Below are 17,740 nucleotides of genomic sequence, written 5' to 3' on the forward strand. Positions count from 1 at the left end.
TATTTTTCAAGCACATGATTAGTATATAAACGGCCAGTGGAAAATCATTTAATGGAAAAAGGATCTTAATGGTAGGAGAACTAAAAATGTTCTTGGAAGCCTTTGTGTGGATTAGAACAGCTTGAAAAACTGACATTTGCTATAAAACTTTAAGTGAGAGCCTCTCAATAATGTTTATTATGCTGAATCCAGAGCCCACAAGTTGGTTACCGGTTTTGCTGCTGGTTTATCATGTAACCATGAGTGATTCATTTAAGCTCTGTTTCACTTATTTTTCCTTCTCAGTGTAGAGATGATAATACTAGCCTGAGAGCTTCTATAAATCACAAATAAAGTAGCTTAAGAATATAACCAATTATTTGAGGATTATTGGATATTTTGATATGTGTTGTGTCTTGTATATAATTTATTTTTGCCCAAGAAGTCATTTTAAACTGTATTCCATGGAAATCTACATTTCTTTGAAGTGCCACTTGAATTTCCTGAAGAAGAGTTTGCTCAGAGAAGCCTTGTCTGATTCACACTGTTTTTTGTTTAGAATTTTAATTGTGTTAAAGTGTCATTAATACTCTATATCTTATGACTACTACTGTGTCCCACATGAGATAATTTAATATAGTCATTATACTTTTTCATAAATTTGGCACAGCACATCAAGCATTTGTGAATAAAGAAGCGTGTCCCCAGCGTTGGTTATGAGCATAGACTTTGGAGTCAGAGCTGAGTTTGAATTCCTGTTCTGTCCCTGTGTGACTTGGCAGGTTGTTTTATTGCTCTGACCCCATTTCCTCATCTGTAAAGTCCATAGGGTTATTTGGAGTATTAATGGGATAGTTTAAGGACTCAGTAAATGGAAACTGTTATTACTAATTGGGCTACTTTCTTCTTTACTAATATTAAAGGAGTTGGCACTTGATTTTGATAATCAAAATAGAAAGGAAAATTCACCTATAATTCAACTAATTTTGATAATCAAACTAGAAAGGAAGAAAATTGACCTATAATTTTGCTACCTCAACAGATCAAGTTGTTTTGATTTTTATATACTTTTCCTTTAGCCCTCGACCATAGGTATACATAATGTAAATGTAATAACATTTTTGAAAAAAGTCAAATTTAAAACATTGGTTTGTTAACTTCTGGGGACTTTGTTTTAATTATATAAATAGGGCTTTCTGGTTCTGCCTTTATGCTGATCTACTAGTGAAAAAACAGAACTTTTTTAGCACAGTTTCTGCTTGCTTTCCGCATTCCAAAAAATAAAACCTCTAGTTGCACTTTTATTTAATTGTTCTAATAATAATTAACAGTTTTTGAGGACTTCTTTTATGCCCCTGTAGTGGTAAGTGCTGCACATTATGTTTTAACCCTCACATGAAAGGTTTAACCTTTCATCTAGGTAGCGTAATTCCATTTTGTGGTTAAGAAAACCAAGGCATAGAGAAGAGTTCACCAGAGAAGTCGGGTGCTGGAGCAGCTGTTCAGGCCTGGGCAGTCTGACTTTAGAGGGCAGTGCTGCAAGGGTTTTATATTTGTACATTTGCTATATGGATGTTAGGTGATATACGTAGGCAGGAGTTGATTCTGGAGGCTGACTTACAACTTCTATGTATAAAGGTAATAATATTTGTACTTTATAACTACTGGGACCACCATATTTTAAAAAAATTTTATAGGAAATTAACAAAGAAGAATAGGGAAGTGTTTAGTGCTTTAAGAGATGAGGCATTTACCTATAGTTTTATTAGTTGTGGTAGTGAAAACATGATGTATACACAAGACAAGTGATTAAGACTAAATTTTCGCTTTTGCTTTATTGGTGATAAACATAGTAAAGTAAACGTTGGGTTTATAGTGAAGGAAAACTAACTTTTCTTCTTTAAAGCAGTGTTTCTTAAACTTGATAGTAAGCATCAGAGTCATGTGGTGAAGCTGTTAAAACACAAAATCCTGCACCAGACTCTCAGATTCTGGTCTAGTAGGCCTGGGGTGGGGCCCAAGAATTTGCATTTCTAACAAGCTCCCAGGTGATGCTAATGATTTCGAACTCATGAATTTGGTAAGAAAACAAATATTAGTGGTGGTTGTCCAGATTGCTGGCCTGGCAGTGAAACTCTAGGAATAATGCGTGCCCAGCTCTTGGTTTTTAAACACTGTTCTCAATAAAAAACCAGAGGGGCCGGCCTGGTGGTGTAGCGGTTAAGTGCACGTGCTCCGGCGGCCCCGGGGTTCGCAGGTTGGATCCTGGGTGCGGACTGATGCACTGCTTGTCAAGCCCTGCTGTGGCCGTGTCCCATATAAAGTAGAGAAAGATGGGCACGGATCTTAGCCCAGGGCCAGTCTTTCTCAGTGAAAAGGGGAGGATTGGCATCGGGTGTTAGCTCAGGGCTAGTCTTCCTCACACAAAAAAAAAACAAAACACAAATTTTTGGAAAAGTAGTTGATTCCAGGGCTGTGGCAGGGAATATACAAGATGAGCCTGGAATATCTTGTGATGCTTGAAATTAAGGAAATGCTCAAAGAACTTTTGGGGCTTGTTGAAAGGACACAGGAGGCAACTTGAAGGAGCTCCTAATGGCCAAAGTTGGAACAACTTGAGCAACAAAATGTATAATGATAGTATTGGATATTAACCCATAGAATAAAGTATCCATGAGTCCATACTTACGTAGTTGAATAAATAAATAGAAGAGAAGGGACACTCTTTCTTACAGAAGAATTCTAATGAATAAACATGGAAAGCAAGAAATAGAAAATCACCATTAGGCAAACAGCACTGTAGTAGTTATTGCAGACAAAATTCACTTGTGATGCTAGTGGGCGAAAGTTTGAGGAAAATCAGGATAATTGCATAGTCTCAAAGTAATTCCCCCAAGATAATTATTAGCTACCAAGGAAAAATAGTAACTTGGCAGTGGAGATACCACATTAACCAACTGATTGAGGTTAACGTCACCAGTAATAAGACATATGGACGTCATGAACCAGTGATATGATGCAGTTAGAAGAACACAACATCATTTCTGTGATGTTATTCTTGCCAAAAATGCATAACCTCTTTATCTTTCTGTACGTGAGAAAACATTAAACAAACCCAAATTGAGGGACAGTCAGCAAAATAACTAATCGGTATTTTTCAAAAGTGTCAAGGTCACAAAGACCGGGAAAGGTCACCAAAGACAAGTAAAGACTGAGAAACTGTCACATATTGGAGACTCAGGAGAATTAATAACTAAATGCGATATGGGATTCCAGATTGGACCCTGGAACAGAAAAAAGACATTAGTGTTGGAACAGGAAAAGGACCATCAGTGGAGAAACTGGTGAAATTTAAACAGTCTGTAGTGTAGTTACTTGACTTGAACCAATGTTAATTTCTTGGTTTTTATATTGTACTTTAATTTTATGAAATGGTGACTTTAGGAGAAACTGGATAGAGGATATAAGGGAACTCTGCCCTATTTTTGCAACTTTTCTGTAAGTTTAAAATTAGTTCAAAATAAAAAGTTTAGTAAAAATGTGTTGATGTAGATACTCAAGGTGATTTAGGGGAGTTGAGCTAAAACTGGGAATCAGTTATGCTCCCCACTATCAGAAATCTTAGCAAACTCTTTGATCTTTTGTGCACTGCTTTTTCCCTCTATGCAGTCAGCCTAAACCTGAGATGCAAGTCAAGGGAGTTGGGAGGTAGTAAGAAAGGTAAGAAAGAAAGGAAGATTTTCTGTGCTCAGAAAATATATATAGTATCTGAACTGCTCCCAGCACCCAGTCCCTATGTAAGAGACAGTTCCCTGAGGAAGTAATGGGGGTGCTTTTTGTTCCTAGTTTGGTACTTTTTCAAACTCCTTTTGAAAAATATGAAATAAGTACAGTTAGTGAACATACTGGGAAATGAGTGGGAAATTGTGAAAATAATACTATTGACATATTATGACAATGGATATGGTGCAGAGGAGTGGGCAAGACTTAGAAACTTAATTTTAAACACAGACATAAATGTGTGGTACAAGTATAGAAGTACCTAAGCGTGGCCCGAGGTCTCCCCATTGAAAGCTGCATATTGGCCTTAAAGGTTTGGCTGCTGGTGTTTTAAACTGCAACTGTAGATAGAATTTGAACCATGGACTTTTAGTCCATTAGGGCAAGGTAGATTGAAATGTACCAGTAAATTGCTAAACCAGTTGTTCCCCTCTATGGTATGCTAGCAATGCACACGAACACCTGTTTTGTTTGTCAGTTCCTGGGGTAAAAGAACATTCTGCAGCTGTTTTCTAACTCAGGATCATATTTTTCTTTCAGCTTATCTGTTCTTCATAAGAGGGAACAACAGTGTGTGTGCTAAACAGTGTTAAAGATTGTCATCCATATGCCTTCTCTCAGTAATCTCAAGACTTTGCCAAATTACAAGTAGTTCCTCGCAAAACAGGCTGAAGACTTTTTCCAGGAGCATTTATTTTTATAATATATTTCTAACAAAGAATTATTTTAGATTATGTGATTTTAAAAAGATGAGTGATTCCTTTCTTTTTCATATTCCTTAATCTCCCATCATCTAAATTCCAAACTAGTTATGAAATAGGAAACTACTAAGATTTTACTTAGTGTATGAAGCTTATCAAAGAAACTGTCTCATACAAAAAGTAGTTTTGATTATTAGCCTTATAATACTCTATGGAAGAAAATATTTAAAATGGGAACTCAACAAGTTTTAAAGCATTTTTTTTTCTGTGTGCTTATCTTTTGACTTTATATATCATGTGAGGAGTTGACTGAGGCCTAAGTCTAAGGGATATATTTGCCTGGAGAAGTCACCCCAATCCTGACTCAGACGGCAACTCATATTATCCTACCACTGAAAAGAACAAGAGAAATTTTCTCTGTCAAAGGCAGATTTGAGCTTGCTTACTAATATCCATTCAGGAAATAGCAAAGAATAAAATAGAATCAGAATATTTAGAGATGATAATTTTTAATATGTATTAAGCTGCCATTGTTAGTAGACATAAATTTCAGTGGATTAAACAGAACTGCATTTTCTATTTTGGTGTTAGAGTGCTATTTTCTAAATTTTTTTCTAATAGAGTTTCAGGAAGAATCTTAAATTCAGTTCTCAGACACAGAAAACCTGATTTGGATTTTTCTTTTATATAGCATTTGTGCAGTAGCGAGGCTCTAAACTTTGGTTTTTGCCCACAGTTGTTGGTTAGAAGGTTTGTTTGAAAATAAAGGCCTTCCAGCTTCTTCTGTGGGCCTTCCTGAATTTGTCATGATCTCTCCAGACGATCTTTTTATATCCATCTAAAAGCCTTTAGCCTTTACCTAAAGCATTGGTTCCAATCTGGATTCCCTGGACACACTAGAAGTCCTGTAAGATTTTTCTCTCTGTATCCATAGTACTTGGCATTGGGCCTAGTACATGGTGGTTTCCTCAGTAACTTAAACAATTATGTTTAATAATCAGTAAAGTAATGTTTGTTCTCAAGGTATTTTCAGCATTTCTACAAGCCTAATAGTAATCATTTATGTTCCTTAAATCAACTTCTTTTGATTTAAGCTAATGGAGTTGAGGAAGGAATAAATCCAGAATATCTAAGTCTCTCCAACTTTACCATATAGGCATTTTACATATTATCTGTAATTTAAAACCTTGAAAATTTCTAAACCAGGGTTAGTAGCACTAGTTTTCTTGTTTTATTAGAAGTTGTGATTGACAGATCTACATCTCTAATTAATAAAAATGAGAAAATGAAATTATTACAAGAATGCTTGTTGTTTAGAGATCCTTCCAGAATGAGATCTGGGGAGAGGGGTGCTAGGGATAAAATTTGCCTGAGGTAGCAAAATGATTAGGAACCATTAATGCCTAATGGTCTGAACCATTTCAGATTCTTTGGGGAGTCTAAAAGTATATACTCTCTTTCCATAAAAAAAGTACATATATACATAAAAAATTTTATATATGATTTCAGAGGATTCAGGACTCCCTGAAACGTATCCTAGATCTTTTTGTGTGAAAGTGGACAACTATGAGAGATGATTTCCCCCACCCGCACCTCAATATATGCATACAATTGAAGAGTATTCTGCAGCTTTGAAACAGCCTATGAAAGAGCTTTCTAAAGTTTAACTGTCACTGCTTCAGAAAGGTGCTATCTTACAGTGGCAGAGTAGAGCCTCTGGAACCAGTCTGTCTGGATTCAAATACTGATTTTTCTATAACAACCTGTGTGACCTTGGACAAGTTGCTCAACCTCTCTGTTTCCTTAGCTATAAAATGGAGTATTGTAAGGATTGCATGAATTAATACATGTAAAGCGCTTAGAACAGATAGTGGCATTCAATAAGTGTTAGCTATTGTTATTAAGTGTTATTATCTCACAGAGGATTATGTACTTTTGAATACCTGACCACGTGAGTTTCTCTGGGTTGTGTCTTGCCTGGCAGGAGGATGCCTTTTTCTAACACACCATGTGAAATAACATCCTTGCACACAGATGCATGCTTTGTCGAGTATGCCAAGATAAACGTTCTTTTACATACCAGCATTAGGCAGGCCTCTTTTGCCTTATTTCTATGAAGAGATAGTTGCTTATGATTGTATGAGAGAAACAAAGATCCATATCCTCCTGTAGGCCGCCTCTTTTCCTCAACGTATCAATCACCCGCTTTGCCTCTGAGCAGAGTAACTGCCTGGGCTCTTCTTGTCCGTAATGTGCAAGGTTGGTTTTCCTATTGATCTCTTTTTCCAGGCCATTGCATTTTGACTCTACTCTTGTTTTTTTTTATTATAAAATACTGAATAGCGATTATGTAAGCTATTAGGATTTATGATACAGTGAACATTCTTGTACCTTCACCCCATTAAAGAAAAAATATTTCCGATTGTCTTTGAAGTGCTCTGTATACCCTCCCCATCCCATCCCTTTCCCTCTCCCATCAAAGGTAATAATTATCCTTGTGCTTATCTTTCTTTTCTTTTTAGCTTTATTGCATATTTATTACTAAACAATATATTGAAACTTTATATAAATGGAAACTGTGTGTGTGTGCGTGCATTCTTCTGCTACTTGCTTTTTATTTTTTAGCTCAATATTATATTCTTGAGTTTCATCTATGTCTAGATGTACAATATTCCATTGTGTCGCAATACCTCAATTTATTTATGCATTCTACTATTCATGGACATTTTGGCTATTATTTTGCTATTACACAACAGTACTACCATGAATATTTTTATTCATGTTTTTAAATGCACATGTGCAGCTGTCTCTGGGGTATATAACTAATAGTGGAATTACTAAGTTACAGGAAATGCACACCTTTAGCTTTACTAGATAATGCCAAATTAATTCCAGAAGTGGTTGTACTGATTTATGCTCCTATCCTTAGGGTATAAGGATTCAAGTTACTCTTTGTTCTTGCTGTTTATTCATTCAAGAAATGTTTATTGGGCACGTACAGAAGTAAGTAGAAAAAGAAAAAGCACCATTCTCAAGGAGTTTATATTTTAGTGGTGATAAATAGCAAAAATACTTAGTATATGAAAATGGTACATGTTTTATGGAAAAAAATAAATAAAGCAAGAGGAGGGATATCATCTCACTGCTCTTAGAGCCATATAGGGATTAGAGACTGAGGGGATGAAGTATAACCAGGAAGCTCTGGGCTTCATGTGGTGATCTGCATAAACAGAGATACAGGTATGATGAGATTGGTTGGTCATGATGTTTTCAAGCTGATAATGGTAGTGAAGCTGTAGGTGTGTGAGGGGTTGAAGTTTGAGAATCTTGCCAGGAGCATTTTCGGGAGGCCCTCTTCACTCATCCGTTAGTGATTAGGCTAAGGAATGAGTGAGGAAACTGGTAAAAGGTGATCTTATTCTGCACACTTAGTGCTTTGGGGCCCCCTTCTGACTCTTGCCGATAGTGATTTGGAGAAGACCGGGGGTGGGGTAGGGTGGGGTGGCGGGGTGGTCTTGTCTGGAACATATGGAACACTAGAGTTCTGTTGATTGAGGAATACTTGGAGCTCTAGTGTTTTCTTGACTCTTGAAGTTGGAGAAATGAAGGTTGGGGGAAGGGTGGGTTTATTCTGAGCATTTGGAGCTTTAGGGCTTCCTCTTGACCCTGTCCAGTGGAGATGTGGAGTCCTGAGGGAGGGGTGGTTTTGCCTAGAGTATGTAGAGCCCTCATTGTCAAACTTGTTAATTTTTGCCAGTCTGGTGGGTGTGAAATAGTATCTTGTTGTGGTTTTATTGCATTTCCCCTTTTCACTCTAAAAATCCAAAATTCTATATATTTTCAATGTTAGACTTAGTCATATAGCTTTACTACTAACTTTTATGTTAAACCCCATGATGGCCTGGATTTTATTCATCCTCTATCTGTTCTATGTACTAGATACTCAAGATTTCCCGGTTCAGCAACTGAAACTTTTACTCTAGTGGCTCTTGTCAATACACCCTCAAGGAAATCTGTTATGCTCTATGTTGTCACCACAAAGGTAGTGGAGTCAGGAACCCTAGCTTCTGTTCACTCTGCTAGAGGAGCTGAATTGATAGTCCTCACCCATAGATTGTTACCTAACCTCAAAAAACACGTCAGTATGTCTACACTGACTCTCTCACCTCATCTGGGGCTCCCGTCAGAATATTGGCCCCATGTTGCAGCACTGTCAGATGCTGCTCTTCAGTTGCCCTTTAAACTTGCTGTTTTAAAATCTGAGAGTCACAGCTGCTATTGATAGTCTGTAAGGAAAATGCTTTGGCTGACCACAACTAAGGCTGTAACTCCCTTTGCTTTTCAAGCTAAATCTTTATACAGTTTTAAGACGTACGCCTTCCCCAGTGTCCCGTAGTGCTCTCACAGGATCAAGCCTCAGAATTCACAAAAAGAACACTGGAGAAAGGCAGGGTATACGTTGTACTCTGATGATCTGTGGCACTCCCTGGGTGGCTGTGTAGTTGTTCCATACGTCCTACTACCCCACCTTGTTTACTTGTTACATTCAGCATCATGAAGGAGTACAAAGATGGTGATAGCATCTGCAAATTCCAACTGATTTATTATATATTTTCCAGGAATTGCTCTGGACTATGCCATACTTACCTTCTTAAACTTACAACTTATCTATAAAGATAGATATAGGCAATGAGACATGCCTCTCTTGGTTTCTTTTTCAGCCTTCAAAAGGATTTCGTCCAACTTCTTATGGTTAGCTATTAAGAATATTATCTAATAGTTCTGTAAGCTTTTTCCTGGATATATTGAAGTCTGTTATGGAAAGGCTGTTGCCATTGTTAATGTTATCCCACACATGATGGGAATACCGTATATAGCACCCATTTCACAAAAGAGATAGACAAGAAATCTCAAAGTTTTACCAGGTTAAACAGAATTATACAGACCTTATTATTCCCAAAGTGCAAAAGGAGTAGAAAAAAGAAATATAGTCCTAAAAAATAATTAAGGTAGTACAAATCTTAAATAAACCAAAACCCTTCTAGTGCCCAAATAAGCATAAGAATAATTCCCAACAGATAAATTGGTTTGAACCCATATGAAATTGTCATGGGGAAACCCATGAGACAATTTTCATCCATCTTGACTGACCCAAATGATTTCCAAATGCATGTTTCTGATAATATTGTGAGCAACTCAAAGCCCATATGAGTCGTCTGAAGTTTTATCATTTACAGGTATGTGAAGCATTCCCAGACCCTCCAACCAACTCAACATCAGCTACTTCTCTGTGACTGGGTCCTGACTAAGGTCCTCCCACGAAAGACTTCATTGGATCCACGCTCAAGAGGAATCTACCAGGTTTTCCTGACCCCCCTACGTCGCTGTAAAGTGCCAAGGCCTTAAGACTTGGGTACGTGTATTAACAACGGCAAGAGTGCCAGCGCCCACAAAAGACCCATTGGACCTGTCAGCTCCTCTGTTTCAGCAAGCAGACATAATAACTTACCAGCAAAGCAGAGTAAGCCAAGTGCCTCTGCGTCACACCACCAACTGATAACACACAAGAAAAAGTAACTAATTTAGACTAGAGCCCTATCTTTTCTTAAGAAGCTGGGATTTGAAGGAGCTATTCTGATATCTGCGCTGCTTAGTAAGTGGCTGATAACATTATAGACTGGATTGGTCCCTGAGTTCAGAGACTGAGTTGCAATTGAGTGAAAAATAGACAACGAAATCGAAGAATTGCACGGAGGTGCAGGCCAAATTTAACCGTCTCCAAGTATTATTGGTTGGACTGAGAAATTGCTAAAACAAACCTGTAATAGGACTGGTTATTTGGGTGTCTCTCTTTGTCATTGTTGCCTCTTAACTGTTACATTGCTTTCTGTGTTGTCTATCTAGCCCAGATGTTCTCAGATAATTCACATTGCCCTGACTGTGGGCAGCAGTGGTTCCCTAGTTTAGAACTAGGCCATTGGTTGTACCAAACTGAACTTGTTGAAAATGAATGTTACCAAGTATTCTTAGACCGTATTAACAGAGCTGATTATTGCCCTGAGTGTTATCCTGATAATCCTGCTAATAGAAGCCTTGTTCTTCCTTGGTCGTTCCCACTCGAGTGGGCTCCCCAAAATCTCACCAGGTGGACCTTTGAAAAAGCTTGCCACCCATTTCTTCTGGGTCCTCCACTGGTTAGAAAAAGGATCCATGACTCCAGAGTAGCTGGCTTTAACCCTGCATTACAGTTAATCTTGACCAGAACAGACAAAACCTTAAACAAAAAACTTGGCCAAAACAAATAACTTCTTAAACAGTCAAAATCATGGAGACTCTAGAGGTTTTTGTACTAGTAGCCCAAGGAAGATAGAGAAGTGACTCCTTTCTAAATCTGATCCAGACTGTCACTACTTTGGGGAACTGCTTAAATTGTTGTATCTGCTTCCATGGTCTGTGCATATTTGGTTAAGCATGATTTTAATCAGTATTCCAGCCAGACTGTTGATCTAGAACCAGACTAATCCATGTTCCCTATGTTTTGAAATTAGCTTACCCCTCCTAAAAAGCTCCACAGCCTAGTTATTGACATATGACAAGGGAGTCCTGAAGGAGAGGCCCCATATTGTGTGCACCATAATGATATTTCTAGTGATAATTTTTGTGGGAAAGTATCCTCATTGTAGCTGGATTCTAGATTATTCCAGTAAAACAACTAGACATTTTAATAAGAGACTACATTGTTCTAACTTCCACTTCTTATACATTAATCAGTGATAATGATATATATAAATATAATTTATTCATATGTAATCATTTATTCATTATTGGCTCTATTTGGCCCATCCTCAGTGGCTTTGACATTATTGTTAACTGGTCACTGTCAGAGAAATCACTTTATCAGGCAACGCCTACATAGGTTACACAGAAACATGCAGAAAATCTGCACTTACTTGGGTGTACATAGGCAAAGACCATCTTGTCTTTGTGGTGACTGAACTTAGAATGTCCTCCCCTGGAAATGGAAAAGTACCTATACTATGCGAGAGGTGACAAAAGGAGTTACCAAGCTTGACGCCGTATATATTATGAACAGTCTAGGGGAACCATCTTAGAACTAAGAAGCTGCATTCTGGTCTTCACTTGTTCATGAGAATCATGGAACCAGATTTGGGCTTAAGAAACTTAGAAAAAGCTGTTGAAAACATCTCAGAGGCCACTGAACAATTTTAAAATTCCACCTAAGATGCTAGATAATCCATTGCTTGTGTAGCAACACAACAATGTTCTCAAGGTCCTGTTCCTTCTTTCTTTCCCCTCTGGAATCCTTATCGTGTTGGCTTTTTGTCCTCCTAGTTGTTTGCTCAGTGAGTACAATGTGGCTTGTTGCTGCTCCAGACATTTCAATCCCAATGAAAGGCTGGAAGTAGGGAGCAAAAAGCTTCCTCCTTTCAAGTCTCTGTCTTTTATTTGGGAAGAATGTCTTTCTCAAAAGTCTTTTGCAGATTTATTCTTACATGTCATTTGCAGGTACTGGTTCACAAGGGAGTCTGGGAAGCCTGGCCAAGGGGAATGGGATTGGCATTGCCTTAGTAGGCACGTTGTCTCCCCTAATAAAATTAGGACTGTTTTAGGAAGGAAGATGTGAGAAATGAATGACTGTTGGTGTGCAACAGATTATGCCTGCCATATGTTGTGAAACCTAAAGTTATTTGTTAGTCTATGTAAAGAATGTACCCCAGAGATCTACCTTGTATTTGCCTTATGTCTATCATGATATGAAGTTCTCTCCTGTTATATTGCTGAATAAACTGTGTGGACTGCTAAACTGAGTGAAGACTAGTTAGTTTATTAACACGTGGTTAAGAACTTCACTATCCTAAAGCTCTTTCGACAAAGTAAAAATTTACTTTGAGGTATCGCTTTTGAGGATGGTGTTATGATCAATATTTTTCAGATACATAGTAAGAAACTATTTCTACATATGGGCAATTTTAAATATCAGCAAAATAGAGCATCTTTTGCTTTTGTTTTAACCAATCTCTCCTTTAAATAGTAAGGACGAATTAAATGGATTTATACCATTGATTCCAAATCAATACCTGGATGAGCTTGTGAAAAAATGCAGATTTCTTGATCTTACAGAAATTTTGATTCCTTAGGTTGCTTGGGGCCCAGGAATTTGCATTTTATGAATAGTGCCTCCAGAAATTGTTATGCAGGTGCTCTATGGACCATACTTTGAGAAATACAATAGCAGCATATTCATGGTGTTTATCTGGCTTAAAAGGATGAGAACTGAGTACTCTTAATACTGCAAGGTAGTGGTAGATAATGTGCTTTGCTGGTGACATACAAAGAGGTTTCACATCAGACTGAAGGTCACTGTTGATATTTCAGGTTATAACTCCATCACATTTTTCTCATTAATTAAAATAATTGGAACTGTTGTAGCCCTCCCCCCAAACAGTTCTTTTTTTTTTTTTTAATTTTTTTAATTTATTTATTTTTTCTCCCCCAAAGCCCCAGCAGATAGTTGTATGTCATAGCTGCACATCCTTCTAGTTGCTGTATGTGGGACGCCACCTCAGCATGGCCGGAGAAGCGGTGCCTTGGTGCGCGCCCGGGATCCGAACCCGGGCCGCCAGCAGCGGAGCGCTCGCACTTAACCGCTAAGCCATGGGACTGGCCCCCCCCCCCAACAGTTCTGTGTGGTGTCATTATAAGCTGTGTGAGTATATGGGCAAGAGAAACGAATCAAAAATATTAATTTTAATATTACATTAAGAAGGGTACTTTGCCTTCAGACATGATCATATTATCACATACCTGTTCTATGGTTAGCTCTTAGAAATAACTTCGTGTGGTCGAGTTCATAAAATTGAGCAAGGGAGAAAATTTAGAAGGCTTTGGAGCTTTTCAGCGTAGGTCTTTTTAGTATGACTTCACTTAGCTTAAAATATTGCCGATTATTCTAGAATACTCCACTACATAGTTATGAATAATGAATTTTGAAGTATAAGTATGTTCCTGAAGTTCTCACGACAAATGATCTGGAGGATCTTATCCACTATTTTAGATTATATGAGCCATATTAATCTCCACTTTCATGCTAGAGAAGAGTTGATAATGTTACTTATGTGTAATGGTGGCCATTTCTGAAGTGACTTTTATAACTACTTCCTGTTATTTTATGGCAGACCTGGGAGTGGAAGGTTAATGGAAACATGCTGGGGCAGACTGGGAAGAAAATATCTACTAAAGAGGAGGCTGTCCTGGGTTGTGGGTGACTGAGTTAAAATTCATCTCTAAGTTATAGGAGAAGGAAGCCCAGGCAAGCACACAGGCAAAAAAGAATTCATGACATTCAAAGAGTACGTGGTGATTGGTATGTTATAGATATCTGCAAAAGTGAGATGAGCCATACCCCTTCCATCTCTTCATTCTCCCCTAGCAGCCCTGAGTCTCCATGGAATCTTGGGAACACAGCTTGAAAACTGTTATAGAGGAAAAATAATGGCCTTGCAGCCAGCTGACCTGGGTTTGTCTTCTAATTCTAACACTGTTAAATGGCGTTGGGCATCTTAACCTCTCTCTATCCAGTTTCTTCATCTGTGAAATAGGTATTGTAATAATAGCTACCGTTGTAGGGCTTAAATGTGATAACATACGCCAGTCATATGGCACATAGTAAGTTTTTAGAACTTTAGAACAGTACAGGAGAACAAGGCAGAAGTTAAAACCAGGGATAAGGTAGAGTCTTAGTTTTAGAACAGGGATTAAAGCCAATTGTTAGAACTCGATGCTGAATTATCAAAAACTTCTTAAATCCCTTCCAAAAAGGACAAGATTAATCTTGGGACTGAGTTTGAGCCTGTAGTGTGAGTAAGATGGTCTTAGGTGTAAAGATTAAGAGGCCTGGAGGGACTGATGACCTGAGGCAGACCCTTGTCATGTATTTTAGGCCCATTTATAATCATAATGATGGTAGATGTAATTGCTACATGATTTATTATATCACCTGAGACTTTCCACAACACTGAAATAAGCAGTTTGAGAAAAGGTGAAGGACATGTGCAGATTCACTCAGGTCGTATGTGCTAGAGTTACAATTCAAACCTAGATCCGGAGTGCTTTGTGTTATGTTTACTATAAGCTTTTTTTTTTTAGTGTCATAGTTAAAAGCCTGGGTCCCACAGCCAGACTACCTGAGATCAAATCCTGACTTTGCCTTTACTACCTGTTTGTTCTCGGGTAAGGTTCTTAACCTCTCTTTTCCTCATCTGTAAAATAGTAGGACTATTAATAGTCCATACATCATAAGGTTGTTGTGAAGATTAAATGAGTTAATACACAAAGTGCTTTGAATGCTTCCTGGCACAAGGAAGGTACTCAATAAATGTTAGCTATTACTGTTGTGTATGTTTTATATGTTATTTGTCTCCACAGCAGGATTATAAATTGTTTGAGGGCCAAGACATCTGCTGCTTTTTGTCCCTAGAGCCTAAAATGGTGTCATTCACTAAAATACAAGAGTGTTAAAAATAGAAAAGTATATACTTGTTGGGCCCTGACTGCCATACATTTGTCATGATGGCGTTTATATCTAAACTACCAACCTGGATTGACTGATTCTCTTTTGTCCTTCTTAGTTGCTGAACTTCTAATTTCGCTGTCCTCCTTTATTTATTTATTTATTTATTTATATCTTAGTGTTGCAGATACTAGTGCTTCTTAATACCTGCCTCTTACCTCTTATCCAGGTCATCCCTTCCCCTCACCTTCTTCGGTCCCCATGGCGGGACTAGAGGTTTTCAGGATGGAGTGGAGGCTGGATGAAGTCCTGTTGCTCTCCCAGCTCTGATTTCCCTCTCACAGGCAGCTTTTCCTTGTCCTGTCTCCTTCCACCTGGTTGTGACAGAATGTATGGGAGGCTGTGGTTGAAGTGTGCCTCTGTAATGTAAGTTCATTGCGTGAGGGCTCACATTTCTCCACAGAAGCTAATATATTTTATTTTACTACTCATTTAAAAAAATTAACAACATCGAACATATATAAAAGTGCAGAAAATAACATTCACCTGTGTACCCAGATCTAAAATACATTAATATTTTGTCACATTTGCCTCATTTTTTTTAAAAAGATACTTTACAGATACAGTTGAAACCCATTCTTGTTCCCATCCTATTCCTGTCCTTCCTTCTGCGGAAGTGAGCACTAAATGGAAGTTGGTGTGTATCCTTTCTATTCATGTGTTTAACTTTTAACTTTTATATGTATTTAAACAATGTACAGAGCAATAAAAAAGATTCAAACACTTTCAAAACTTTATTACTCAGTAACAAATTTATATATAAACATGTAATATGCATCAGTTTGTGGAGTTACCCTTACGTGACTGCAGTGTAAAGGTCATCTGGTGTACCAGACAGTGAACACCTACTAGCTTGTCAAAGCATTTACCATTGGTACAATGAGATGGAACAGAAAAGGTACATCTTAAAAGACAGAGCACAGGGCAGCCACATTTGCAGTGGAAAATTTGTGTTCCTCTTTAGAGAAGACCTAGGAAGTCGAAATTAAGGCAGGCATCCCTCAACCTACCATCTGGTGCGTTCTCAATAATTGGAGGATAAAACTTTACAGCTTTAACCTGTTTCAAGCCCTCACAGAGACGGTTAAAGCAAAATGATAACAAGTTTTTCTACAGATTTCAGGGTCACAGGGAAGTGGAGATAACTGCCAGTGATGAGGCTGTTATTTAAGTGGAAAAATGAATCATCATAATCTCCACATATGGGGCACTGAAAACCAACATTTCATGATTGAGCTTGAAAGGGATTCAGTAAAAGTAAATTTTGTGCCATATGAAGCACCTGGGTCTCTATCAGTTCCTTTTTGTAAAAGATACCACCAAAGTTATCTCTTTTTTGGACATGCTCCTGGAATGGTTTTTCCTACAGCTGTGAAAAGTCTCTAACAACCCCATTGTCCATCAGGATGAGGCTCGGCCTCACTTCCATTATGCAGTCCAGAGGTTCCTAACGTACGCATTTCCTGGTATGGATTGGACACTGTTCAAAAGATTGACCTGCCCCTGGGACAGTGGCCTCTAGATCTCCAAGACACCCCACCATGTGACTTCTTGTGAGGATGTGTCAAGAACCTCCGTGTTTGTACCACTTCTTACAGCCTTAGGGGAATACCGTTTCAGCTGTGAGCAGTGATATATCACAAAGGGTCTGAATGAAATGGGCTACAGGAATGATGTGTGCCTTGTGACGAGAAAGGTGTATAATGAGCATTTGTAAGATTACAGAAATATCTGATGGTTCCTTTACAGATTGTTTTTTGGCTGCAGCCTAGTTACCAAGTAATACATTTTTGAAAGCATTCAGTTCTATTTATTTGAAATAAAGTTTATTGAGGATATTCTACGTGCAATAAAATGTACAGATTTTAAGTCTGGTGACACATGTAACCACCACAATAAAGATATGAAGCACTTTCATTACCCCAAGAGTTTTCCTCATGCCGTTTTCTAGTCAGTACTCCTTTCCCCAGTAACCACTGTTTTCTGTCACTGTAGGCCATAGGCAAATAACCATTTGCTTATTCTCAAACTTCATGTAAGTGGAATCATTTGGCCTTTCCTCTTATGTGCAGCTTCTTTCACTCACCACGTTTTTTAGATTCATCCATGTTGTGGTGTGTAGAGTAGTTGGTTTATTTTTATTCCATTTGTTTAATTCTTTTTAAATCACCCAATGTAGTAGTGTTTTATGTTTCTTAAATTTTATATAAATGCTGTAATACTGTACTTTCACAGATTTTTGAGATATGTAACTCATTAATTGCCATATATAATATTACATTGTAAGAATATGCCACTATGTTTTTATCTACTTCCTTGTTTATGGACATTTAGATTGTTTTCTCATTTTTCCTCTTTTTAAACAGTGCTGCTACAAACATCATTGGCACTTGAGCAAGTTTCCCTAAGATATATACCTAAAAGCAGAATTGCTGATTTGTAGAATATGTGTGTCTTAACTTTACTAGATATTGCCATACTGCTCTCCAAAGTTGTGGTGACAGTTTACCTTGTTGCCGATAGGGTTTAAGAGCTCTTTCTATCTCCAAATCCTTACCAACACTTGGTATTGCCTAACTTTTAAATTTTTGCCAATCTGATGGTTGTGAAATAGTATTTCATCATTAATTTGTTTTGCATTTCCTTGACTACTACTCTTCTTCGATTCGTTAGACTTTTAGGTTTCTTC

At 37.8% G+C, this 17,740-nt stretch overlaps 2 protein-coding genes across 8 annotated transcripts in view; both read left to right on the forward strand.

Annotated features, from left to right (window-relative positions):
- The window catches only part of LOC131404847 (torsin-1A-interacting protein 2-like), a 35,487-nt gene that overhangs the window by 5,387 nt on the left and 12,360 nt on the right, over positions 1–17,740 (forward strand). For 2 of the 7 annotated variants that reach the window (XM_058539955.1, XM_058539954.1), the window contains exon 2: positions 13,658–13,845. The exons of 2 other annotated variants lie outside the window; for them this stretch is intronic. The gene's annotated coding sequence lies outside the window, so the exon portion shown is untranslated. 3 more of the 7 variants (XM_058539951.1, XM_058539952.1, XM_058539957.1) reach the window with 3 other exon arrangements.
- Positions 9,870–12,285, forward strand: LOC131404850 (torsin-1A-interacting protein 2). Its single transcript, XM_058539962.1, has one exon. The coding sequence runs from the start codon at positions 10,370–10,372 to the stop codon at positions 10,763–10,765; it is 396 nt and encodes a 131-aa protein (XP_058395945.1). The 5' UTR covers positions 9,870–10,369; the 3' UTR covers positions 10,766–12,285.

The sequence above is a fragment of the Diceros bicornis genome, chromosome 4 (assembly GCF_020826845.1).
Source record: "Diceros bicornis minor isolate mBicDic1 chromosome 4, mDicBic1.mat.cur, whole genome shotgun sequence".
Lineage (NCBI taxonomy): Eukaryota > Metazoa > Chordata > Mammalia > Perissodactyla > Rhinocerotidae > Diceros > Diceros bicornis.

What these genes read in the sequence shown, in the direction of transcription:
- LOC131404850 (XM_058539962.1), top strand. Translation starts at nt 10,370, where the DNA reads ATGTTCTCAGATAATTCACATTGCCCTGACTGTGGGCAGCAGTGGTTC.